This window comes from Podarcis gaigeae (genome assembly GCF_964106915.1).
Source record: "Podarcis gaigeae genome assembly, chromosome: 5".
NCBI classification, from domain to species: Eukaryota; Metazoa; Chordata; class Lepidosauria; order Squamata; family Lacertidae; genus Podarcis; species Podarcis gaigeae.
The window spans coordinates 50,497,477-50,524,797 of NC_139681.1; the positions used below are offsets into that span (position 1 = coordinate 50,497,477).

At 39.1% G+C, this 27,321-nt stretch overlaps 1 protein-coding gene and 1 long non-coding RNA gene across 4 annotated transcripts in view; one reads left to right on the forward strand and one right to left on the reverse strand.

The window, feature by feature from the left end:
- Window positions 1-27,321, reverse strand: part of ATRNL1 (attractin like 1) — a 502,266-nt gene that overhangs the window by 62,120 nt on the left and 412,825 nt on the right. For all 3 annotated transcript variants that reach the window (XM_083741181.1, XM_083741182.1, XM_083741183.1), the window contains exon 28: window positions 9,100-9,214. In XM_083741181.1, coding sequence (XP_083597307.1) covers window positions 9,100-9,214 — 115 coding nt within the window. The remainder of the gene's footprint in view (window positions 1-9,099; window positions 9,215-27,321) is intronic.
- LOC310845837 overlaps window positions 1-27,321 on the forward strand; it is a 51,386-nt gene that overhangs the window by 17,327 nt on the left and 6,738 nt on the right. The window contains exon 2 of the long non-coding RNA XR_014564991.1: window positions 24,256-24,333. This is a non-coding gene — a long non-coding RNA (uncharacterized lncRNA). The remainder of the gene's footprint in view (window positions 1-24,255; window positions 24,334-27,321) is intronic.

Below are 27,321 nucleotides of genomic sequence, written 5' to 3' on the forward strand. Positions count from 1 at the left end.
AGGTGCAAAACACACTACAGAAGTATAGAAACTGAATTTTGTAATTAATTGTGAGATTCTCTCCTTGCTCCCCTTTTTGGCTTTAGTCTCAAATACATTTAACTTAATCCAACTCTAACTAAAGTTAAGGAAGGGGGAGAATCAGCCTTCATTATTTATTTGAAAGATCAGTAGACCATACCTCTAGTATTATTAAAGCTGTAATAACAACAGTCAGTCAATTGTGCTTTAACTATTAACATACAGTAACAGCCGCCCTTTGCCAGTTTTTGTTACCTCTACATAGCTTCGCAGGAGGCTAATCTACATTTCCTAGTTAAGTTCCTCCCTTCACATGAAAGTGCTTACACTTTGAGACAAATGTATCAGGGGGAAAAAGAATGTAAAAGGAGAGAAGACATTTTGAAAAGGATTTATGTGATTGCCCCAAATCCACCTCAATAATAGGAAACAAAATCAATATATTTAAAGCTATTTTAACAACTATAGGGTGAGCAATCTATTCAAAGATTTTATAACTTAGGTCGTGACATATTGGCATATCTTATAAAGCAACCGTCTCCTACATCTGCCATTTACAAATGTGTGTCTTTTTTCAATATTGATTCCATAAACAAAGCCTCTTCTTCCTTTGTAGCTGAAAGGGAAAGCAAAATGATGCAGGCATAACAGGAATGGGAACAAACAGCGACATCCGGACCCAATGTTGCTTTTTATTTATTTTTGACTGATTGATTTTCTTAATTAATCCAAAGTAGTTTGCATTACAACATCAAGGAGTGGGAAAACAAAAAATATCACTAGGGTCTTTTGTCAGACATAACATTTATGTGCAGTGTTAAATCTCTACGGCAGCTTTCATTTTATATGCAGGTCAAAAGCAAGCAATAATTCCTGGTGCTTGCAGCTGTGTTGATTCATCCATTGGGTTCCATTGCTCTAATCTTCCTTTCATAACTGTACTGAATGGTGATTTTTGTTGACTGCTTTCATTGTGTGTGGCTATGCCTTGCATAAGCAAAAACTGCTGCAGGTCCTTCTTGGCATACCTGCACTCCTGCTAATTCACTTATTTCCTGTCTCACAGCACTGCCTGCTGTTTCATCTCTAGGCTTCCTGTGGCCAGCCTCGCAACTACTGTGCCAACTTCTCTGAAATTATGCAGGATCTTTGTGCTGCCAATATACATATACTATGTGGCAATCTCCCTTTCTTACCTGTCTTAGGCTAAAATACCAAGTCTTTGCTTGCAAGATCCTGTATTCAGAACAACTGCAATAAATAATAAAAAGTACTGTTTGGGAGCTTAAGGGAGTATTTTTCATGAAGAAAACAGTGGCATAATTTTGGTTATTGCTGCACCAATATGCATGGTATTAAGTCAGCCAACCCCCTAAGTGTGATTTCAGATGCATTTAGATTGGCAGTATCCCACTTAAGGCATTGTGTCTGAAGAGGGAACTGCATGGGAAGGGGGTGCAGGAGTGCCCTCCTAGTGTCCCTCTTATTGCCCACTCCATCCCTGACTATAGTGTGTTAAGCACAAAGGGCTGAAGTATATTCAGTTGACGGGCAGGGGGAAGATGACAGGAGCTGAGCAGTGTCTGGTTTGAAACAAGTCATCTCTCAAAGTGGTACCTCAGTTCCTGAACGCCTCCGTTGTTGAATGTTTCGGTTCTCAAATGCTGAAAACCCATAAGTAAATGCTTCCATTTCTGAACATTTTTCAGAACTCGAACATGCGACACGGCTTCCGCTGAGTGCAAGAAGCTCTTGCAACCAATGGGAATCTGCGCCTTGGTTTTTGAATGTTTTGGAAGCCGAATGGTCTTCCAGAACAGATTACGTTCGACAACCAAGGTACCACTATATGGCCATTCAAGAGAGGGAGGGGTAGAGTGTAGGGGCACATGCCAGCAATTCAGAGAGGCTAAAGTACCATTGGCTAAAATGCAAGTGTCAAAGACATCTGAAAAGAAGTGTTTATATGCTTAACCTTCAAGCCAAGATGGGTACGCTAGAGTCTTAGATGGCAGCACAGACATAGTGGGCATAACAGAAACCTGGTGTAATGGCACCATTTTTACTGCACTGATTCACCTCACCCAGGGAGAAAAGTAGTGGTAGTAAAAAAGAAAAAGAAAAGGAAAAGGTTGCCATAGGGATGATAGGAGGTAGGAGAGAGTGAAGGAGAAGAGGAAACTCAAGTGCATGAGTTGTTGTTGGCATCTGTCTGACTTGGGAGAAAAAGAGTGTGTGTGCCAGCAGAGCAAATAGAGGTGGAAGAGAAGAGGATGGGAGCCGAGATAGTTGTAGGTGTGTGATGTCAGTCAAATTTGGGAGGCAAAAGGGGCAATGAATGAGGACAAATGGGAGGAAGGCCTAGAAGTGTCCTATACTAATAGCATGACACCTGTGAAATTTTGTGGGCAGTTCCCTAGTAATTTCTAGAAACAAGCTGATAGCTTCCAAGGTATCCAATCTAGTTAATGGATTGTTCCATATGCTAGCCTGCAAAATATGGGCAAGTAAAAGTAGCATTTAATCTTCATTAAGTTTTCCTTTAGAAACTTCAGATTTTTCTGTAAAATAACTATTGCTAGACTTTTCCACTGTGTCCTAAACGTGCCAAAATGTAATGATGTGGTAAGAAATGCCATATGTATGTGTTGCAGTGACCAGCATCACAGAGATATGAAATTCTTATAGCAGAACAGTCCTCTGCCTTGAAAGCTCTGACTCTGCATTTTTAGTAGCTTAAGCTCCTCATTGCACAACACGTTTGCTGGGAGATTGAGTGGTAGACCAGCTTCTGTCTAAGAGCAGCTGTATCCAAGGTTCTAGGAAGGACTAAATTATAGCTCTCCAAGACTTTGGGCAGTAAACAAAATAAACCAGACAACAGGAATATAAAGGGCAATAAGGTAATGAATAAATTATCTGGAAAGAGCCAAGTGCCAATGGTGCGGCAGCAAGTGAAGGAAATAACGAACTCAAGGTCTGGCTATGTAGTTTGGATGAAATATTGAACCACATGGAGAGAACAATCTAGGAGCAAAATAAATTCTCAAGAATGAAGAGCTGAGAACGTGTCATTGCAAACAATAAAAAAAACACCTGGAAACCAAACTTTAGGGATAGGGGTAGATGCAAAGATTATAAATCTTGGTTTCAAATCTTTGTGGGCTAGTTCAGAGTAAGGAAAAATATGAAGAAAAATAAGAATCTTACAAAATATTTCACCCAAACATATAATTTAATGTATACTAAACAAAGATAGCAGTGAAGTAGATAAATTTATATCTGCTTCAGCCAAGTAAGCAATAACTAAATTTACACTTACTTGGAAATAAATCACACTGATATCAGTGAGGCTCACTTTGAGTAAACATGCTTAGGCTAGATTTGTAGAACTGTAGGGTTCAATGGAATTAAAAGGTCAGTTAGTCCAAGTTGGTACAGAGACTTCACATTCAGGCATCAGTCCCTGTTATATTAATTATGGTTTATCACAAATAGTGATCCTGAGGAGCAAAACATATAATGCTAGGGGTGTTTAGTAGGTCATGAAAGAGGTTTACTAAAGCAAATCCAAAAAGGCAAAAGGTAACAAGACATGGAACATTCCACAGGACAAGGTGAAAACCTGATTCTGATCAGTCATTGCTTTCAAAGTGTGTTCTTCTTGTTTAATTTTCTTGTTGCATTTGCCTCAGAAAATGAATCTATTTTATTATTTATTTAATGTATTTACATCCCACCTGTCCCCCAAGTTGGGATTCAAGGCAGCTTACAACATTTAAAAAATGTTATTATAAAATCTAAAGTAATGAAAACAAATTAGTTAAAAACAATAAATACAATGAAGAACATTGAGAACCAGCATCAAAATATCAATTGCCCTGACAGCAGCCCAATATCGTCTGCATCTAGTTTTCAAAGGCATCTCTGAATATGAAGGTCTTAGATTGCCAAGGAAAGATAACAAGAAGGGAGCCAATCTAACCTCTCTTGGGGGGGGGGGGGAGATTCCGCAATATAGAGCAGCCACAATAAAGGCTCTCTCGTTTGCCAACACAAGAGCAGTAGCAGACTATGAACAGCATGTGTTAAGCTAAGACCTGGTCCACAAAACCCAGAAGATTGTGTGATAAAAATATTCCTGGACTTCACTACTTCACTCATTTATTTATTTTTAGGCGGGTAGAATAGCAAGATTCAATGCCCAACTGAGTACAACAACAATCCCCTCCACATTAAACACACACACACACACATATATCAGAGAGAAGAATGAGTATGAGATTTTGTGTAAGAAGGTTTTTCTTTGAGAGGGAGAGGTTCATAGGCAAAAAATATCAGTCATGAGATCCACGTGTGAAATATGGAATGGTATGGTACAGCAATAGTTTTACTGCTTGATCTAGTAAGTTGTGGAGTTCAAGGCAAAGGAAATACCCAGAGCTGCAAACCAATCTCAGTATTAAAAGCCCCATAGCAATATTGTAGAAGATCCAACAATATCAGATTGAGTAGTAGAAGAAGAAGACAACACATTTTGAGGTGCTGTTTGCAAGATAAGAGAAAAGAAACCAGCCACATCCTCTAGGCTTGTGCCAGTCCTGTGAGAGAACAAATGGCAGACCTTCTGACTGATTCAGCAAAGATCAGCACGAATGGTGCTATAGAGAGGCAGGCTTGAGATGGTTTACTATTTACAGTAAAGCACTGTAGGTTAGTTTCTATATTTTCAGCTTGCATATGGGAAATCTATTGACTTGTCCTGCTATTTGCAATTAAGCCCTAGCTATTAGCACTAAGGAACAGATAACTCATTGCTACTTTTAGTTAAGGCCTGAACGCAATATATGTTAGTGAATTCACTTAAGAAATTTCAGATCTAATTAGAAATTGATTTTTCTCTTTTTATTGTATTGTTTAAAGAGGGAAACAATACATTTGCATTTAAACTTTCAAACCCAAGCCATAAAAACAGGTATTGAGAAAAAAGTTGTAACAATTTAAGTGGGTACACATTATTGTGTATCTTGTCATCTCAAAGCATTAGGAATATTACTCTTTTTCTAACAAAAAAATACTGTCCATCTACCTACCTTCTCTGACCCTGTCCTAATGCCTTGTGTAGGGTTTCCAAACTCTCGCCAGCCAGCTGTCAAGTGGGTGCTTGGGAACTGCAGCGCAAAGGGCGCTGCCAGTCCTATGCTCAGCACTTGGGGAAGGATTCATCAGAGGGCTGGCAAAGCACATATTTCTCCTCCTTCCTTTCTCCCCCTCCTACATTTCACAGGCTTTCTTTGGCTGTGTACACACGTTCCCTAGATGGAGTAATTGATTTTATTTTTTTAAAACTTTGTACACAAAGTTAATTTTTATCCAAGGTACCATCACAAGGTCCAAGTCTCAATCAACATAATAGTACCTAAGTTCCTTTCCCAATCCCCTTAGCAGAAAGTAGGTCTTATTTCTAATTTTATCATCATTTTATACAAGACCTTTTGAATTACTACTACAGATTAATACTTCAAATCTGTCTTATTCCTCAATAGACATTACCAGTATACATAAAAAAGGTAAAGGACCCCTGACAGTTAAGTCCAGTTGCAAACGACTCTGGGGTTGCTGCGCTCATCTCGCTTTACTGGCCGAGGGAGCCAGCGTTTATCCAGAGACAGCTTTCCTGGGTCATGTGGCCAGCATGACTAAGCTGTTTCTGGCGAAACCAGAGTAGTGCACGGAAATGCCGTTTACCTTCCCGCTGGAGCGGTTCCTATTTATCTACTTGCACTTTGACGTGCTTTCGAACTGCTAGGTAGGCAGGAGCTGGGACCAAGCAATGGGAGCTCACCCCATCGCAGGGATTCGAACCACCGACCTTCCGATCGGTAAGCCCTAGGCTCAGTGGTTTAGACCACAGCGCCACCCGTGTCCCAACCGGTATACATATTTTATGACAAATCTGGAAATACTGATGCAAAAGTACTCTCCAGCTTCCCATAAATTCCATATGTATAATGTTTAAAACTATTGTTCTGCACTAGGTTTCCTATCCAGACATATATTCCTCTCAAGCCTCAATATTTCCTAAGGTATCATTACCCTTGATTTCTTTATTTTCTTATACTGCTGTTAAATAAAATAAACTGAGGAAATTTACAGATTTTTAAAACTTGGCCCATACAGAGGACACTACCTTGCAGGACAACCTGAAGTGACAATAGGGGTGTGCATGAAGTGCGTGTGGGGTGTCAATGTGCACTGAAAAGTCCTACTGGCTTGTGCTGGCCAGGTAGGGAAAGGGAGGGCAGATGTTCTGAATTTTTCCCACATGGATCTTTGCTTTTTTTTAGTATTTCCTTATTGGCTCCAATGGAGGGAAATTAGTTACATCATATTGAGACTGGCAAAGGAAGGCTGATTCTGGGGCTTCTTCCATGAACGAAGGGCCCTTGGACCCACCAGATCCTAGGCCATCTCCATACTATCCCTGTTCCATGCAGAGCTTTCAGTGGGTATAATTGGGGCCTTTGGGGCATAGGCATCTTCACCTCAGATGACTCCATTAGTTGATATTACAAATATAAATACATATAATTCAGTACTGGGTATATCAGGACTATAGGCATAGACACACCTCCATTAATGGGTAAATAGTAATGGATGAGGATTTGATCCCCCCCCACTTTGAGGGAGATGAACCAACACTCCATTTTCTATCCATATAAATAGAAAAGTCTTAGTTTGAGATCTTAGGGGTTAGAAGGCAGGACATAACTACTTGGTACCCAGAGTTTGCTGTACTTTGTACTGTGCTTTCACTTTGGTTTTAATGGTGTACTTCTCATGAGAAGAAGCAGATGATGAAATAACAGCAACAATCTCTAGTCTATGTCCTATATTAAATTGGGAATATTTATTCCAGTTTCAGAGTTTCCTTTGTGGCTATTTGAATTGCAGAATTTCCAGAGCATCTATATTTATATTGTGTGGCTACATAGTATTCCCCAGGCTGTTTATTGAAATGTTCCAAACTGCATTTCCATCACATATAATTATCCACTATAATTAGCCCCACTGTGGCATACTAGTCAATAATATAGGGGCTGGGAAGTGGCAGCTCTCGAACAAATCTGACCCTCTGAAGGGCAAGGCTTCAGCTGCCAACAGCAAATTTAAGTTTGCTTCCCTTGCCTTCTTACCTGACACAAACATTTTAGGCACTGGGGAGAGGAAGAGCAAAAGTTGAGGGCAAAATAGGGAAGAAATAACAGCTGTACATTCGGTGATGAAGCAGAGCAAACACCCTCAGGAAACTCTCCAAGAAACATAGTAGTCAACAAGGAACATAGGAAGTTGCCTTTGTCCATGTAGTTCAGTATTGTCTACACTGGCTGACAGCAGCTCTTCAGGGTTTCAAATAACAGACATTCCCAGACTTGCCTAGAGGCACTGAGGATTGAACCCAGGACCATCTACATGCAAAGTTGTTGCCTAATAATTTTTCTATGGACCTTTCCTTCTGCTAGAGTAAATATGATGTACTAAATCTTTTCAACTAAATCGCTAATGCCAAGCCAACCTATGTGGGTTGCAAATCAGAGAGGGGAGATTTTAGCAATAGGGAGGAGGTAAGCCTTTGCTGAATAGTCAATGCCAGCACTTCTTTGGGTGGCCATCCTGAAGTCCCTTCAGGATGATGCTATGTAACATCATTTAGAGAAATGGTTTAGAAGCAAAATGGGGTTATTTCCCCACGTCCCACTTTGAGTAGAACGTTCACTGTAGCAGACTTCCATCTCAGAGAGACTCTAACAATTACAGTTGGTGTGCTGGTTTAAAACACATACTGCTATGTTTTAATCCTAATGCCCATCCTTTTTCTAAGCCCATCCTGGCAAACCTAAAAGAATCCCTTTTTTATATTTTACTGGAGGCAGTCTTGAGTTCCCATATTAGGTGGAAAGGCAGGCAAAAACAAACTAGACAGGATCATCTGGGCACAGTACTTTGCAAACAGTTTCAAATGTGGCGTCTTTATAATGAATAGTTCCTTATAAAAATGTACATATGTATACACAGGTGTGGTACTAGTCTTTATTTGACTGGTCTTCTGAGAAGTGTGAAGAAGCTGGAAAGGGGTTAACAGTTTGAACGGTAAACATAAAGGAAGCGCAACAAACCATGCCTTGTCAGCTTTGTTCTAATTTTCCTGGCACAAAGCAACAACTCAAAGGAAGCCAGCCTTTTCAGTGGCGGAGCAAAAAATGCTTATTAGCTCACTAGGCAAGGCAAAAAGGAAAGAAAGAAAGAAAGAAAGAAAGAAAGAAAGAAAGAAAGAAAGAAAGAAAGAAAGAACTAGACTTCAAAAGAAATCAGAAGTGATTGAATAATATACCATGTCATTTTGTTTATTTATTAAATGTATATACTGCCAACAAATCATATCTCTCTGGATAGTTCACAAACCCATTAAAAGTACAACAAACTAAATTCAAGCCATAAAAACAGCAAAACTATTTATAAATAATGTAAACATAGGGGGGACCCAACACATCTAAAACCCAACAAATGCATAGCATCTAGGAACAATTTTATATCAGAAAAAACAACAACAACCAGAAGCAGAATAACATGGTACAGCTATCTAAAAGCACCAGATAACTATACCCATTAAAAGGCCTTGGAGAAGAAAATAAAGGTTTTAATTTGTCTATAAAAGACCACAGCGTGGGTGCCAGGCTAACCTCTTTGGGGAAAGCATTCCCATGAGCATGGCGCCACCACCAAAAAAGCCCTCTCCCTAGTAACAACCCAATTCACTAGGTAGGGGGACCTGGTGAAGGGCCTCCAATGAGGAGCTCAATGAATGAATGGGCAGGTATATATGGGAGAAGGTAAGTTATAACAAGTTGACAAATTGCAACTGGTCCTTATTCTGAAAAGCAACTTGTACGGTTGGACAACTATAATGGAGGCTGATTCTTCTATAATTCTTTTTTTAATGTAAATATCCAATCAGTATACACTTAGGATAACAACAAATGAATCAGAGCCATAGCTGCTATTTAGGAGAATTCTTACCTGACTGACCAGGTGGTGGGACTCCTGATGAACCTCTTGGCAGGCATAAAAACACCGTAAGTACTGCTGCTTTGTTTCCTGAGCAAGGCTCAATGGCAATTGGCTTTGGAGAACCCTGAAAATGGAGAAGAAATTGTATTACGTGATCTAGGTTATTTTATACTGCTGCATATTGGATTCTTCACACAAAACATTTACAACTATCCACAATAAAATAGGAGCCTCAGTGTTTCCCTGTGAATAATCCTCATTGATTGTTGTTTTAAATGAACCTTTCATTTCATTGACTTAAATACAAGTTTTCATGAATAACTTGCATTATTCAATTAAAGTGGCAAAAGAAAGAAAGAAATGACCTAAAAGATAATGTTTTTCATTTCAGCAAATTTAGTAACATCTGTTAATTACTGAAACATTCAGATCAGCAATATGTTTTAGCACTACAGTTTCTCATAGGATTAGTATCACTCAACAACTAATACAGAAAGCACAGTGGGAAGAATACTGTGTTACATTTTCAAAAATACTGTGTTACGTTTTCAAAAACAGCTGTGCTTGCAGTAGTTCCCCCACTCCCACCACACACAGAGAGAGAGAAGGAAAAAGGAAATATATTGCTAAAGATAAAAGGTGAAGATTTCTCCCCTCGCATTTTAAATTAAATCAAATATACATGAAGAACATATTTCTGTTAAAATCAAAATGATAACAAATTGGACTGATCTAATGTGGCATATGGGACGCGGGTGGCGCTGTGGGTTAAACCACAGAACCTAGGACTTGCCGATCAGAAGGTCAGCGGTTCAAATCCCCGCGATGGGGTGAGCTCCCATTGTTCAGTCCCTGCTCCTACCAACCTAGCAGTTCGAAAGCACATCAAAGTGCAAGTAGATAAATAGGTACCGCTCCTTTCTGGTCATTGACCGTATTAAAGATATTTGATTTGATAGGTACCGCTCCAGCGGGAAGGTAAACGGCGTTTCTGTGCGCTGCTCTGGTTCGCCAGAAGCGGCTTAGTAATGCTGGCCACATGACCCGGAAGCTGTATGCCGGCTCCCTTGGCCAATAAAGTGAGATGAGCGCCGCAACCCCAGAGTTGGCTATGACTGGACCTAATGGTCAGGGGTCCCTTTACCTTTAATGTGGTATACAATATATATTATCCTCCAGTAGGTAACCAGAAACATGCTGCTGCATTGTCAAAGAACACAGAAAGGGAGGGTGTTCTGAACCCAGATGGCCTGTGCGAATGGTTTGATGCAGGGATACCAAATAAACACCAGAATGGCCAGTTCTAGTGCTTTCTTACAGGGAGATGTAAACTTGCAACACAGCCTCTGAAGGTCCACTGCCATTGCAGATATGGTTCAGACATTGCGGCAGTGAGAGGCCATGATGACTTGTCCGCAAAACACTAATATGTTAAGCATAACTTATACAAAAGACAGCATACGTCCATAGGGCCAGAATCTCTCATCAACCCACCTGACCTATGAGGGCATAGGTGGCAACTATCAATTCCAAGACTCCCTTTCTAGGCCAAGAGGCCACCATCCCAGGGCCCACAAGTAAACACAGCATCAAAGCAAGGCAGTTAGCATATATCAAAGCAAGGGCATTTATAAGCATCCATGAGCTCATCCTTGCAACAACTGCCAACTAGTCCCAAGGTTATCTTGACTACCAATATAGTGTTTGCAGGCCTTCTGGAACAGTCTTGCCTTTGGTTCAACACAGAGAGGGAAAGCAAAGCTTTGCAACAGGGGACAGGTAGCAACCTGTCTTTGAAGCAAAGCTAAAAGAGGCAATGCAGAACATAGGGAAGAATAAGATCTAATAATTAAGAAGCTGTCTTATTCTCAGCCAGACCATTGGTCTATCTATAGCTGTGTCCACTCTAGAGGTGTAATATGTGCTTGGGTCACTGTGTGTGGGTTTGTGCTGCTTTATCCCTGTTTTCCCTCAGCAACCTGTACAACTGTCTACCCCATTCAGAAGCATTCCCCAAACTTCAAAAAGGGGTTTTTAAGGAGATTTGAAAGCAGATGGGGGCAGGAAAGTCACTGTTAGTCAGACCAGTTCTTCCCTGGCCAGAGATCACAGGAGGTTGGGTAAAGGGATTCCAATTCTATTCCATTTCTAATGTCATCAAAAGTATGATTAGGTCCAAACTGGGCCCAGAATTAACCAAGCTATTCTGCAATTTTATTTAATTTTAATTGAAGAGACTTCAATTCTGAACTGAACATGTCCAAGTGTGCCTTCCACTCTGAACTGCAGTTGCTACTCTGGCAGACAGAACTCACCTTGGAATAGTTTAGTGCTTTTTTATCTTAAAATAATATCTGCATGTGGAATTTCAGTTCTGGCTACACTTGTGTGACCATTATTTGGGGTGAAATCCAGTTCTGTTCGCATCAGAGGCGAGGGACACAAAGAGTTCTCCTCCACAAAAGACTTATCCCTATTCATTTTATTGAAGTAAATATATATGCACATTTCCTTGTGCACACAGATCTATTCCCTTTCTTGGACTTTATGGGGCATCTCATGGATCTTTCACTTGGAATGAATACAGATACATAACTATTTTCTTTTTAAGAGGACTCCCTGGCATTCATATATGAGCACATCAATATAAGTCACAGCAACACAAAATTTCTTGAGTGTCTAAGAATCAAGAAGTAGCAAATACACAGTACAGAATGCAAATCCACAAAATTCTTAGCACTTGAAAATGATTTATAATTAGTCATGTTTCCATATTTTGCATTTGATAAATCATATGAATTTCTCATTTCAGAGCTTACATGTTTAATTATGTATTGAAGATATTTCTAAAACCTTTGCGGTCAAAAACAGTCATTTTACCCTCTTATGTGTAAATATTTAGAAAGCAATGCTGTCATGTTCTTAAGACAAAAAAGAAAAATATCCGAGGGGAAGCTCTGTCAATGGGTTTTGATTTGCAGTTCAAAGCCATTAAACTTTTCCATTTACATGCAAAATACAAAACTACATGTAAATGTCAACTGATTTAAGGATATAAAAACAAGTGACAGTTTAGCAATGTTAAATATGCTGACATGCAATTCTGCAGTAAGAGAAGAAAATAGTATTATTTTCCACTGCATAAACAATTAACCATTTCTATTTAATTAACAGAAAGTAACCTTTATTACTCTAGAACCGGGATACATTTAGTGAGCAAACATGCAGAAAAACTGAGATGAGATATATTATACTTATCAACATTTCCCTGCACAAGTCTGCTTGTGAGTAAACTCCCCAGAATTTATTTTAATGTAGAGGTCAGAACTTAAAGGTGTTTATAGCAATTTGTGCTAGAATTTCTTGTGATAAAGTTAAGGAGCAGAAAAAGGAGCAGCAAACGAGAAATTGTGGCAAACATATATACTGGCCATCAGAAATCATACCGTTGCTAAAACTGCATGCATTGGAACTTCCAGCCCGGCCAACCTACCTGGCCAGCTGATTTAAAGATTCTATAGCCAGTGGTATAGCTGATTACATACCTAGTCGTACAGAACCCTCACAACATGAAAATAAATTTGGGCACTGCAGACATTTGTATGAATCAGTCACGCCTTGTTTAGGAATCAAATTTTACCATTCAGCTATCCTAATATTTCCTCTACCTCAGCTTGGAGCAGCTTTGGGGAGGGGTATTATTTAAATCAGCGCTGCGTGGTTGAGATGTTGCCTTAATCCATTTAGTCTCTGTTGATTCCCGGATACAATTTACCCACTACCACCTGCTTACTGGCTGCGGAGGAAACTTACAAGTCCCTGTTTTGTAAAATACCAAAATTAAAAGACTTTATGAGATCTGATTATAGCTCTCATATGGCAGGATAGTTTGGCCCTTATGATTATGGATCAGGAGCCACTGGTTTCCATTTTTGGCATATCCCCCGCCCGTAAGACAAAAGTGGATTGGTGTGATGCTGTTGTGTCAGTGTTCCGTTGCGCCAGAAGCAGCTTAGTCATGCTGGCCACATGACCTGGAAAAACTGCCTGCAGAGCAGACAAACGCCGGCTCCCTCGGCCTGTAAAGCAAGATGAGCGCTGCAACCCCAGAGTTGTTCGCGACTGGACTTAACTGTCAGGGGTCATTTAAAAATGGCTATATAGATATGTGAGAGACAGCTCTTGATTTTTGAAATTCACATCAATAAAATATTTTCAACTGCTAAAACTTACAGAATCTTAAGAGACTTTTGCTATTTTAATTTTGTGTCAATAAAATTCAGATAACATATCCTGAATCAAATGGTATTACCATTAACAATTTTCAACTGAACTTCATCAGAATCAAGTACATCTAGCATTTTCTGGTTTTGCCTGAGAAAATGTTTTATAGCACGTTAAGGCTGGGAAAGGAGAAGTGCAATCTTAGTGTATATCATTTCAGGTTTGTAGGAAGAGACCCAGGCAGCATAGAGCAAATGATAATAATTCAGATACCCTTAGGTTTGTCAGTTGTTTAAAGATAAATACATAACCATAAATCAAAGCTATTTCAGTGGGACAAGACACATTCTTTGAAATGTACAGTTTATCATACACTTTCCACAGCTTTTGGGGGGAGAGATAAGGCACATGCTTGTTTACCCAAAGCACTTAAGAACTGTGATTTATTTGCTGGAATTGTCACATTTTGGATAGTAAGAAGAAGTAACTGTTAATGGTGTGCCAAAAAAGAAAAGGGGGGGGGGAGCCGAAGACAGTGAGACAGTTAATAAACCATTTGGAGTGGATAATATATGGAGGAAACAGATGTCTTCTTAAAAATAAACTGGGTGTGGGTGGGTGTCCTCCCTGTTTTCCTTTGTTGGCCTGAATGAATAAAGCTTATAAAAAGTTGGGGGTGGGGGGAGATAGATACATAAGATACAGTCCAGTAAAGGTTAAGCATACCTGAGTGCCACTGATTTCAGTAAGTGACAGTTAAGCATATATCTAATTTTCTTGCACTGTCAATTATTTCTTAAATCATGGTGTCTGTGGCATTATGAAGATGAAAACATTTTCCATCCTTTAAAACTTATATAAGCCACAGCAAACAATTTATGAACCCAACAGTTATCCTAATTTGTATTTGATTTGAGTTTTCGTTGTTGGTTTTAATATTGTATTTAATCTTATTTAATTTTTGTGTATTAGGGGTATCTGCAGTTTGCCAAATATTTATATGCTGTATTTAAATCAAAATAACAACAGTCCCTAACCACTGGCCATGCCAGCTGGGGCTGGAATGAGTTTTAGCCCAGAAACATCTGGAGGATCACAGTTTCCCCACTTTTGCCCTGGGGTTTGCAACCAGTCAGATTCCTAGGCGGGGGAAAGTGATACATGTTTTCTGCATGGTAACGCCTGGCAGAGACTTGCTCTGCTTGCAATCACCTTCTTGGAACTTAGTCCACGAGCAAAACCTTCTGGCTACAACATCAAACCATTTTTTTTTCTACTTTTGTTTGTTTGTGTCCCCCCACAATTCACCCCACACACCTGATGATGAGTGCGGGAAAACTCAAAAGCTTGTCACATTTTTCTTGACTTTTCATTGGTCCTAAGTATTACTAGAATGTGGACTTTAATAATATAAGATCATTTTTATTGAGTTCAAAAAAATTGTCCTGATCCAGCTAGGGGCAACATGCATGCCTCTCTAGGAGGAAAAGGAAGCATATGCTGAGATGGATGGTGTACTGTTCCTAGCAATGTAGAAACTTAGGTTGTGCTTGCATAGCTCTGCTCAAAAAAATCAGTGATAGCGATCAGTTCTTTTGGGTAAGGCTAGGTTTCATTTAGACAAATGAATTTCTGCTCCTTTTTTTGCAGCAGTATGCAACTAGATTCCGGTAAAGATGAAAAAGGATTAATAAAATCCTTTAAAAATATTCACTATCATCACAAAGTGAAATGAGCTAAATGTGTGAAATGTTCTCTACTCATTTATATTCCAAGAAAAAGAACACCCATTTTATTTAAGTACTTGGTCATCTATTTTCTGGGCAGTCATTTGAAAGCTAGGTGCATCTAATTTTTAAAAGTGCATTATTATGCCATAAAGACAAATAGATCACGAAAGACTAAATGGCTGCCATCTCTTGCCAAAAAAGCAATTAGAAAATTGGATAAAGGAATTAATGTGGGTATGTTACACCTGTCAGCAGTAATAAGTATTTTGACATGAGCAGAATAAAATTTGACACAGTGCACAAATACAGATCTGATCCACAAAGTACTTAGAATGCAAACAACTACGCATTAATCACTTCCGTGTCGCCAGACGAAAACATCAGAAAGCTATTCTTATCACAATTTGTCTATAAATAAAAGTGAGTCCCTGAGCAGCCTGAATAAATTACCGGTACCCCTTTGCAGATAATGATAATTTACACTAATGTAAAAATTAATTCTTAATCACATTATTAACACTGTATTTATCTGGTGAACACCAACTAGAGTAAACATGATTGCTTTGTACGTAAGCAATCAAGTGAGTTGATTTGATGCAATTAACATGGGCAAACTCAAATCCTCACAGCTACGTTCTATGGTTTGTGGCAACTCTAAGAGGTCTGTTCCCCACCCCCCGCCACCGCCGCCAAAAGAATCAAACTTCATAGGAAAAGAGTGAACAGGAAAATAAGTGGTCCTAATACCTGCAATGCAAGAAATATTAACTGTGCAATTCTATTTTTCTTCTGCTGGTTTACCTGGCTTTTGCTCCCACTATAACATGGGAACAATGATGACACTACACTGGAGAGCTGTTGGAATGCTTCATCGAAGAAATTTAAAGCTCTTTTTGGAAGTTCAGGATCCTTCCAAGAGTTCGCCAAACCTGGGCTTGGAATCCTACCATACTGTGCTGTGTTTTCAAATTTCCAAGCAAGGATAAACAAAAGACTATTGATTTCTCATTGTTACTGTCTGTTAAGCAGTTTGGGGGAGCTGCAAGATAGCTAGACAACTGCAGCCCCCCCCCCCCAGTGTCCACCTTTCAGGGCTCTTTACAATTGGAATTCCTGCCCAAAATTATTAGCTTTACAGTAATTGTTAACTATTCAATACCATTTTTGTGGGCTAAATTATTTTACTGAAAGAAAAAAATACTCAATGAATAATTTAAGCATTAATGAAATTATTACACAAATGCTTTGACTGGAGGAAAATCTATGGTTCAGGGGGAATATTCTTCAGAAAATATTGCAATTGCACATTTGTTCATAAACTGGATAAGGGATCTCTATTGGCTATCAGATTTATTTATTTTCACTTTGCTTTCTCACTAAATGTTCTTGCCTTTAAAGCCATTCCTAGTACACTAGAACATTTTATTTTCAGCTTACTCTCAAGAATGAACTTGAACATTGTCGATGTTTTTGCATTTCTTTACTGCAATGTTTACCAGCTGAGACTCTCTCAGTGATTTACAACTTTAATTAATTAAACTCCAACCCCCCTATGTGGTAGGTTAGCATTATTATCTATTCAGAAACAGTGATCTACTGAGAGGCCTCTCTCCCTCGGCTTCTTAAAATTCTGCCACCAAAGTGAAGGGAGAATTGAGCTAATTTCCCTTTCTCTGGCCAATTTCCCTTTTGCCACAGCTAACTCACTCTTGTCAAAGGCATATTTATCCTCAGGGTTCATACAATTATATCAAATAAGTACATTATGTTCTATTTCCAAAATTCACTGAAACATTAGGGAAAACAACAACACAGAACCAGTGATAAAGGTAGTCTGGACATTTCCCTCTACAAACTCCACTGCAGATACTAACCATAGAAATATGACTTCTAATTGCTTACACAGGTCTCACTCCAGCAAGGTTATAAAAGTCATACTCTAGCACAAATAGATGGAATTTCCAGCTATCCAATTTATGACAAAGAAAATGAATATGATCGTTCAGCAGGCAACACAGATCTTGATCCCAAAGCTGTTGATCAAGAACAGCAGCTTTTTAAATCACTTTACTTTGAGGCCATAGTTGCAGATATTACCGTAATTTGTTCCCAGTGCATTAGGAGATCTGGTCCTAAGAAATAGGGAAGAGGAGACTGCCGGAAGGGAGAGCTAGGGATTTAGGGAGGACATTGGTTGTGGAAAGAAAGAGTGGAAAAGGGAGACTACATGAATAATGGGAATGGGCAAAGGAGAGAGGAGTCTGAATGTATGATTGCAATCAAATGTACCTGATGCTGAGGTGCATGCCTCGCAAGTACTAAGATCAACAAATACACACATATACCTATTAAAAAATGGAGAACAAAGTGAATCACTCTCCTTAAAAAAAATCAGTAAAGGACTATAAAATGCAAACTTGGCAATATGTTTTGGCAAGAGAAAAATTCAGCAGTGTAACAAATTACTCTGTGCTATAAATACTATACTCTTTGCAGGCAACTGAATGTTGGAAAAACATGTGCAAAAGTGATGGAGGCATAAATGAGATTTCATTTCTCCTGCTCTTCAACCATCCACAGGCAGACCCAAAGTTGATGTCTTATCCTTTATAACATTTTGTTCCTAAGAGTATCATTAGTATTGAGAGACCTTACTCTTTATCCATAGTGGATTATAAGAAAAATACATTTGGGTATTATAGAAAAGCTATTACTATTCAACCGTAGTTGAGAGAAAGGAAATCAATGAGACATTTCTCTCATACAGAGGAGCAAAAGGTTGCCAATGTTATAGTAAAATTCCCATTATCTCTGAAGCCTAACTGCACAATGGTACCTCCTTGAAGAGAACCATGCAACTTCATCCTATCATATTACGTACGGGTAGAGCTCATCTTATGCTGACTTTACATACACAATCACTGCTTTATGAAGATTGCAGATTGCACCTCCCGAAGTGCTTTCTGAGATCTCATGGAAGCTCTTGCATGACCTACCGAGAGTCCAGTAAGCAAGGTGGGGTACTTAAAAAGCTCTCTGCATTGGATTGGGCAGGAGAAAGGCCCTCTCAGCACCAGCTTTGGACAGGTAGGGATGGTCACATAGGAACTTCAGAGAAACCATGCCCATACAAAATGACCTGCATTTCAGTCTCTCCCTATGGTTTTATGCCTGCCACACTGACAAATGTGGCAACAGGAAATATTGTACTAATTTGTTAAATAATGTGGCTTTATTTCCTATCTGATCCCTATTCTCTTTTCACTTCACTTTTTGAGACCTGTGCTGCACATTGTATGCTGTTGTTATGTAAATCAGCTGAGTCCTATGCTCAAGCTAAGATGGCTGCCATTAGACCAAGAAGATGGTTGGTATCAGGGTTATCAAATAAATCAGTGTAATAACTACAAATATTCTGCTTTCTGACACAATCTAAGCTTGGACAATTACCCAATTATATCTTCCCCCATCCTCCAAACAACCCAACCACTTACCTAACCATTGTTCATTACAAGTAGAGGATAAATAGCAGGATCATGGCAGGCAAAGTTATTCTTTCATAGGAGTTCCACCTTACTTCAGTAGCAACCTACCTTCTCATTCTCTCTCTGTCTCTATCTCTGGACTTTGGATAAAGCCTAGATCTGTGTTCCCTCATTGTTTGATGGAACATACAGGACAAAATCTGCTTGGCTATAGCATTGTATCCTGAATTCACACATCCAGGAGGCCTCTTTGGTCTTGTTGCAATCTGAATACTTTCTTGTTCCAGAAGACATTTTGGTTGGGTGTTCTCAGAACTAACCTGAAACTTGATGCTATCATTTGACCCTTTTTAACTCTTTCAACTGAGTGTCTAGCTGAAATTCTGCCACTATTTTAGTTATTTCTTGAGCTTATTTTTATTGTGGTAAAAATGTTGTAGTGCGGAACAGGGGTGCCATCTCGCCCTCAGGATTGTGGGTGCCCACCACCGCAACATGTACATGCGATGTCACACACAATGCCTACATATAGTGTGTGTTCCAGCAAACCAGGTATGCCCCTTTCCCAGATATATTCAATTAGCCTTCCCTGTTGTTGTTCCATTCCTTACTGTTCCACAGACGTTCAGCATTTTTGGGCCATTGAACACAGTCCATATTTTGCGCCTTTTTAGTGACAAGGTGTGGGGTAAAGTGCCCCATTAGATTTCCTCACCTAAATATCCTGCAAACCTTGGGGTTCTGTAGAGCATGCTGATACCCCCTCTTGTTTCTCAGTGACTGCTTTGCTTACATTCTCACCAGCTGAGTTGGCTTTTAAAGGGGGTGATTTTTTTAAATCTGTATTTTACTTTTACCTTTGCTACCTGCCTTAATTTCCTAGCAAATCAGAAAAGCTTTTAAACAAATAAAGATAAGGACAAGATAAGAAATGGCCTTTGGTATAAGAATAGTGTTTACATTCTTTTTTACAAATTCAATCCTTTGAGGGTTCCTTAATCTGCTGTACCTCGTCCAATGAAGTGCTGAACAAGCATGAGATGTTCATAGTTATATATCACATTACGAAATTGTTTTGCAATTCATCTTATTAATGAATACTCCTGTAGATACTATAGGTGATAGCCAATTTGCACCTATCTTTTTCCCTTTAAAAATAAGATTCAGCTAGTTCTCTAATTAAGCAGCTGTAAACAGAATGGTTGCATAATATGGTTTCACCAGTGGCTTACTAATGGCAATATGTTGTTGTACTGTACTTCTGGGGATATACCACTTTCACTGCAATGCAGAAATTACTCTGAGAATGAAAGAATCCCACAGTCAAAATAGGAATTAATATCCTTTTTAATTAATTCAAAGGCATTTTTGTTAAGGAAGAACATCATGGTTCTAAAACATTTTGGCACTTCCTGATTCTAAGCACTTAACACAGACTGTGATGCATTCCATAACTATTATAAGTGATGATAGTAATGCATTTCAATAATGGAAAGTAATAAAATATGCTAGAAATGTTCCTTTTTCAAGGGAAACATACCTTAATTTTATTATGGTTTGTTGTAGGCAGTCATTTTAGAACTTGGTCAAAGGAGTCTCAAATAAAAGAATGCCCTTTTTATTAGATAAAAGAGCCTTGTTGTATGTTGTATTTCTTCAAGAACAGTGGAACAATACAAGTACAGTCCATGGCTTTCTATAAGTACTGCCAGCATTCCATGGATGATCTAAAATTGTAGAATGTATGTAAGAGACTTGTACCACTACTCCAGATGTATGGCCAGAAAATGGGGTCCGCTCTCTAAGAAATCTCATTCTCCTCTCCCTTTTTAAACTTTGGCCAAGTTCTTCCACTCTCTACCTTACCCCTGACTTAAATCTCTCTACCAGTCTTGTACCCAGCAGCTCTCTCAGCCAAATCCTGAAAGTGAAGCAGCACTACTGAAGGGAACTCTTACCCGTGGTTCCCAATTAGGGGTCTGCAGAACACACCCAAGGGGCCTGCAGCCCCATCCCTTGCCTCCCCCCAACTAAACTTCTGTCATTTTTGCAAGGCAATACTGTATCACAATTTTTACGGCCTGTTTTAGCGCTGTGCGGTTTTTCAATATATTGGTCAAAATCGGTTTCGAAACCACACCACAATAACGATTTTGACCTGGCAATACCCAGCGATATATCACTCCTCGTGCAAGGGTGAGCAGGGCGGCCAATTTCAAGACACTGCTGATACCACATGATTATCTCAGCCGATAACGCTGCTGATCTGAGCTGTGCTCGCGCTGAGGAAAAACAGCACAGCCAGCTGCAAGGTGCTGCTTTCCTCTCATGCTGACATAGAACAGGACAGCTGATTGCCCTCACTTCAAGGCACCGTGGCACTACCTTCCTCTGGCACTAAGGCGGAGCCGATTTTCTCAGTCAGCAGGAAAGCTGCAGCAGCCACAGTAGTTGTGCATCTTTACTGGCGGCTGCCACCACCGGCTGCCCCACTGATGGAAGCATGATGCACCCCATCCCCTCCAATCCAAACCATGCAGTGCAGGTGAATCCACTTCCTCCTCCCCCCATCCTATCTCTGCAGCTGCTCCTTCCCTCATCCCCACGCCTGATCTGCACGCCCCCCTCCCACGTGATCTCTGTGACTGCTTTTATTTTCAAAAATTAAGAGTTGCTCTAACTCCAGAATGGAGTCCTTGAGGATGACTTGCCTTGACTATGATTAGTACAACCATTCATACTTTTAAATTTCTTTTCTGGGGGGTTGAAATGGCTTACTTATTGTGCTAATATAAATAAATTAATGGTGACTGTTAGCAACTTGCAACAAATACAAGATATATATTATAGGGTCGCAATGTTGATAAGAATACCAACTTTGGTAAGCCTTCATACAAGCTAGTAAAACCCCTCCACCCCACTCAGTCTTGTTATACATCTGCCTATATAGGCATTTTTGTATGCAGCTACTCCCTTCAGATGTACCCAGTTTCAAAACAAGGACTATTTCTCAATAGTAGGTTCCCTTTGCCAGTAGTGACATCAGCTATTAAAATGTTACAGGATACTAAAGTCCAGCTGCCCTTTGTGAAAGAAGGGTGAGAGTATGCAAGTATCTCATATTTGTGGAATATGCTTTGTGTCCATGAAGAAAGAAGACCTGTGTAAACTTGGCAGGTATCACTGTATGTAAAGATATTAAAAGCTTAAATGGATGCTCTACACTGATTATAATGATGTAATTGCTACGCCAATTCCTGGCTAGCACCGTATTGCACCTAATTAGTCCCACATCATACCATAATTAAGGAGTAAGGTGCAAAGAATGCAGTCTTAGTCAACAAAGTCAGAAAGACAGCTATGAAAGGAAAACAAAGAACATTCTAAACCAAGCTAAAAGAGGAACAAATAAAATGCCTGCTACAATCTTGACAGATGTCTGTCTATTCAGCACATCCTGCTCATAGATTGAACAGTACAAGTCTGTTTTTGTTTCCTGACTTCTGCTAAAAAAACACAACACAATTGTAACCCAGCTGAAATTACTATAAAAATACCTGTATTTCTCATTTATCTAAGTAATAGAAGATTCACAGCTGTGAAATATTATATTTAGACGAAGACTGCAACGGCCCACTTCTTGTTCCTGATGGAAAGACATCTCTTTCTGCTTTCTACCAAGACACAACAGACAGGTTGTAGACACTCCCTGTTAATTAAATCTAATTGTCTTCTCTATGCCTTTCTCTGTCTATCTGATTTGAAGACCACTTTCCTGAGATCTAAACCTGTAATGTATATGGATCCTTTACCCAGAAGTCAATAGGTAATCTTAGGAAAATTCCTAGGGTTCCTTCCTTGGAGTAGACAGCCAAAAGCCTCTAAGGAAAGAGGAGTCAGGTACACAAGGTAGGCTCAATAGAGATTTATTAATCATTAAGGCCCCTCTGAATGATCAGCCACAAGGCTATTTCCACAAGCATGGTCTGAGAACAGTACATGCCCTTAGGATCTTCTTATACACTCTTCACTATACTATCAGGTAAATACACGCAATCCTTGTGCCCGTATCATTTATGCAATATTATTACCTAAAGCTATGCGTGAACAGCTTGTGGACTCTCTACCTGGCTTTCCAATTGGACACACCATATTTGGAGTTGTTTTCCACTTAGAAACTCCCATTATCTTATTAAGGTGTTATCCTCAATCATTCCTTTTCAGCAGGTTTTGGCTTGCATATTTTGTTACCTTTCCCTCCCAAAATTGTCCTTGGCAATTCTCCTTGTTTGTGCCAACTCCTTATCATTACATTGCGATATGTTTTCTTCCTCTTATCTGAATAGCTATTAACCTCCTATTAAAAGAACATAGTTGCTGAGGTGTATAACAGACACACACACCTCTCTAACAGTAAGAATGTCACAACATCTCTTCCCATAAGATGCTGTGTTATCCCTTGATACATTAAAGCTTAGAGTCTAGACTGAGCAACAATTTGCTGTTTAACCTTCATATACTCTCCCATTTAAGGATGGCTAATGGCTATTTCAATATTTACTATCTGGAATCTTTCTTCTAGGTCAGGGATGGGGAACCTGTGGCTCTTCAGATATAGCTAGGCTTCAGCTTCCCTCATTTATGAGCATTTGGAGTTGGAGTCCAACAGCACTAGGAGAGCAGCACTGATTAGGAAGCCCAAATCAGAGTTAATGGTGCTTATCAACTTGTAAAAGGATGTTTTCCACAATGCCTGGTTTTATTTACTATGATTCCAATGTGGACATTTGGGAAGATGCTTTACCTGAGATATCCTGTTACCTACAAGACATTGGAAACATGTTTGTGCCTGTCATAGGACATAGGCCACATGAAAAACTTCATGCAGAACCAGAAGGCCAAATGGATGGCCACATTAAATCCAGCAATGCTCCCAAAAAGGTATCCTTTAAGTTCACCCTTATTTTTTGGCTATCACTTGAGCAGCCCTGTCTGATTGAGCCATATGCCCAGCATATGCTTTCCCGTAATACCACAACCTTTATTGTTTATATCTCTGATGGTCAATATAAGCTAAGATAAAAGAAGAAGAAACAATAGGTATGGACCAAGAAAGGTTTGAGGCAGTGTTACTATATCAAGTTTAATCATGTAGTTACTGCTCTGTTGTGAAACAATATCTATCACTGCAAAGCTGATTTTACATTTCATTTATTCATTTATTTATCTTATTATTCAATTGTCATCTGAAGCTCTCCAAACAACTTACATTTAAGAAAAACATGCACATATGTTATATAAAACGGGTGATATTCAACTTAGCTTTTCTCAAAATAATCCCCTGAAATTAAAGAACAACTTAGCCATGTTAATTAATTTCAATGGGTTTACCCATACTTGAATACCACCCAATATTTTTATATGAAGAAATAAATCCAGTTCATTATCTCTGTTTAGACTTGCATGCAAAGTAACACTTTTTAATCTGGGTGGAAAACAAATAATGGTGACAGTGACTAATGGGCATAAATGCTAGAGACAAGATACACAGAAGACAAGGGTCAGTTTGCAAACTGGTTCAGAAAACAAGTTGATTGACTTGGGCAACATTCAGGCATGGCACTCTTCATATCAGTTCTGAAGAAAATCAGAGACTTCATATGTCTCCCCGTTAACTGACATGAGGAAATTAATAAATGGCTATAACATTTTTACTCTTTTGACAGAATTGGATAAAATTTGCAGGCATAGTGAATGAAGTTTGCCAAATTTCACAGAGATAGGTACAGGAGGTTTTGCACAAGGTGAGTATTTAAAGTTTGGGGGAAATTATTTATTCGTTCTTTGGGGGGGGCATTATCTGAAAATGATAAACATCATAGACATGCCCTTAGGTTTAACCTGAAAAAAAATTGAAAGATGGCTGCAGGGGGCAGAGGGGTTGAGAAAGAAAGTTGTTAAGGTAAGTAACAGGGAAATTTATATTTGAGGGAAATTTTTATGAAAATAGTGTGCATAAAATTTCAGGAGCTAAGGACCTTGTTGAATGAAAGGCAGCTTCAGGGGGGTTTCAGTTGGGATGTTTTCTGTTCCTTCTATTATCTCTCCTGAGAGCACTATGATTGGAAGGAAAAAGAGCCTTGGGACGGAAAAATTCTAGTTGTAAGCTAGAGCTCTCAAGTCAGAAAACTACACGCCTACTTGTCCATCTGCCCTCCAGTTATTTTCCTTATATGGAGAGCTTAGAGGGGGACTGTAATCTTATTAAATAGTCTGACATTGCCTGGGTCTTCCAAATGAGACTTCAGGAGCAGCACTTTAAGCTACTTTCTTGAAACCCTGCTTCACCTCCATCAAAGCCTGAATCACTCTGAAGCAGCCTGCTGTGGTTCGGGATTCAGGTTTCATCCAAAGTGGGTACACACTCCTACCTATCAAAGTAGTACAACTTACAAATAAGCATAGGATTGCTTTGCATAAACAGGTTGCTATAATAAAACAGCCAACTCTTCCTCTTGCTAACCAATCCATGCAATCTAGGATCAGAACTCCTTGGGAGTGTCTTCAGATTTTTCTGTATGCCTTTTTTCTGTGAAAGATAGCCAACGTATAAAATTGATTTATTCATTCAGACAGGTTATTTGTCACATTACTCAACTCTGCTAATATATTGTCTGTTATTATAAAATCCTATAAGCTGCCTTTAGCAAAGGTTTCTTCAAACGATTTGCATTGAACAGCTTTTATGGGATTATTTCTAAAGATTTAAAAGCAATCTTAAAATCAAAAAGCTTGTGAGAAATTCAGCGGGTTCACATCTGACCAAATAATCAGATACCAAGCCTGAGAAAAGAAAAATGGCTAATTTTAACTTTAAAAGATGCTTACTGTGTCTACTACAATGAACTTGAGATCACTCAGCTATTTCATATTGCTCTGTGATATCCTAGCACATTATGAATTGACTTCATCTTTTCACCAACTTGTTATTTTGCTTTTTCCTCCCTTACGAAGTAAGGAATTTCTTAACTTTCTGTTCTTGATACCATAATCTTGATACCATAATCAGGTCCCTATTTTCTGTTTTTTTTAAAGTTTGCTAAAAGAAAAAGAGAATGAACATGAATGGGAATAACAAAATAAATGGAAGGGAAATAAATAAGGAAACAAGTAGACTTTTTATGAATAGCAACAAATTAATATGGAAATCAATGGTGGGTGAACAAAGTGAAGAAACTAGCCATCCAGAAGTTGTCAGACCAGTGGCGTAGCGTGGGGGGGGCAGGGGGGGCAGGCGCACCGGGCGCAACATCTGGGGGTTAGGGTTAGGGGGCGCAAATCCACGGCTTAGGGGGCACAAATTACTTGCCTTGCCCCGGGTGCTGACAACCCACGCTACACCACTGGTCAGACTCCAACTTCCGATAGCTCAAGCCAGCATGACCAATGGTTAGGGGTGATGTAGGGGTGATGTAAGTTGCAGTTCAGCAACATTTGGAGGGACACAGCTTGCCTTAGAATGACTTTTAAAAATGTCTAAGTTGCAAAACTTATTTAAAATATGAACTAAAGATAAGCATTTTATCCCATTTACAAATGCAATTTGTCACTATAACACTGCATGTTTCACTTATACATCACTACAACCCAAATGCAAAGTAAATAGTTCAACACGTCTATTGACAGCTGTGATAAATTACAAGAAACTGAATGAATAAAAAGGTACAATGTCTACCATCACAGAAACTGGGAGATTGTAAAACAACAAAAACCTTTAATTAACTCAGGAAATTAAAACGTGACTTTAATAAAGCAACCTTAATAACCAGACACACTCAGATGAACTCACTGCCACATATTAATCAAGAACAAGAAGTAATTTCAGGTACATAAACAATTAGGTGCTTACATACTGCTAAAATTAAGCAAAATACAAATACATTTTACATGGCTGCTCAGATAAATGATAAAACCCTGATATTAAGGTGCACATACACACAACCATAAATTACAAGACTCTAATTATCTTTTTTAAGGCAGTGTTGATTTAATCATGACCATTTATTATATAACAAGCAAGCTTAACTGGGAACCATGCAATTTTGGGGATGTGGATTTAGTAAGCTTAGCTGAAAAGTTTCCTGTTTCCAAGTCCTGGCCGATTTTTATTGCTTCCTGTTGATGATGCCTTTATCATCAATTATGAGAAGCCTCTGAATTGCCCTTTGAATTACCCCGATATCTATTTCTATGCAGTGCAGCTTTAATTATCACTTTCCTTGCATATTTTCCCTTTTTATCTGAATTACTGAAGTAACTATATTTTGATATGAAAGACAAAAAAATAAATAGCATTGAGAATAAATCAGAATGATTCATTCCCACTTATGAAAACAAAGACAGGCAGACATTGGGTAAATTAACAGAGCTATTCAATACTACAGTGGTACCTCGGGTTAATAACTTAATTCGTTCCGGAGGTCTGTTCTTAACCTGAAACTGTTCTAAACCTGAAGCACCACTTTAGCTAATGGAGCCTCCCGCTGCCACCGCCCGATTTCTGTTTACATCCTGAAGCAAAGTTCTTAACCCGAGGTACTATTTCTGGGTTAGCGGAGTCTATAACCTGAAATGTCTGTAACCTGAGGTACCACTGTATTCATAAGTTGTGATTAAGAGAAGCAATGGACAGACCCCAGGCTTTTTTAAAAAGGCCCAGAATCTCTGAAAATCCACAGTAGTGGAGATCTGGCTGACACAAAAATGTTTTTCCTTCAGTCTTTTAGACTTTT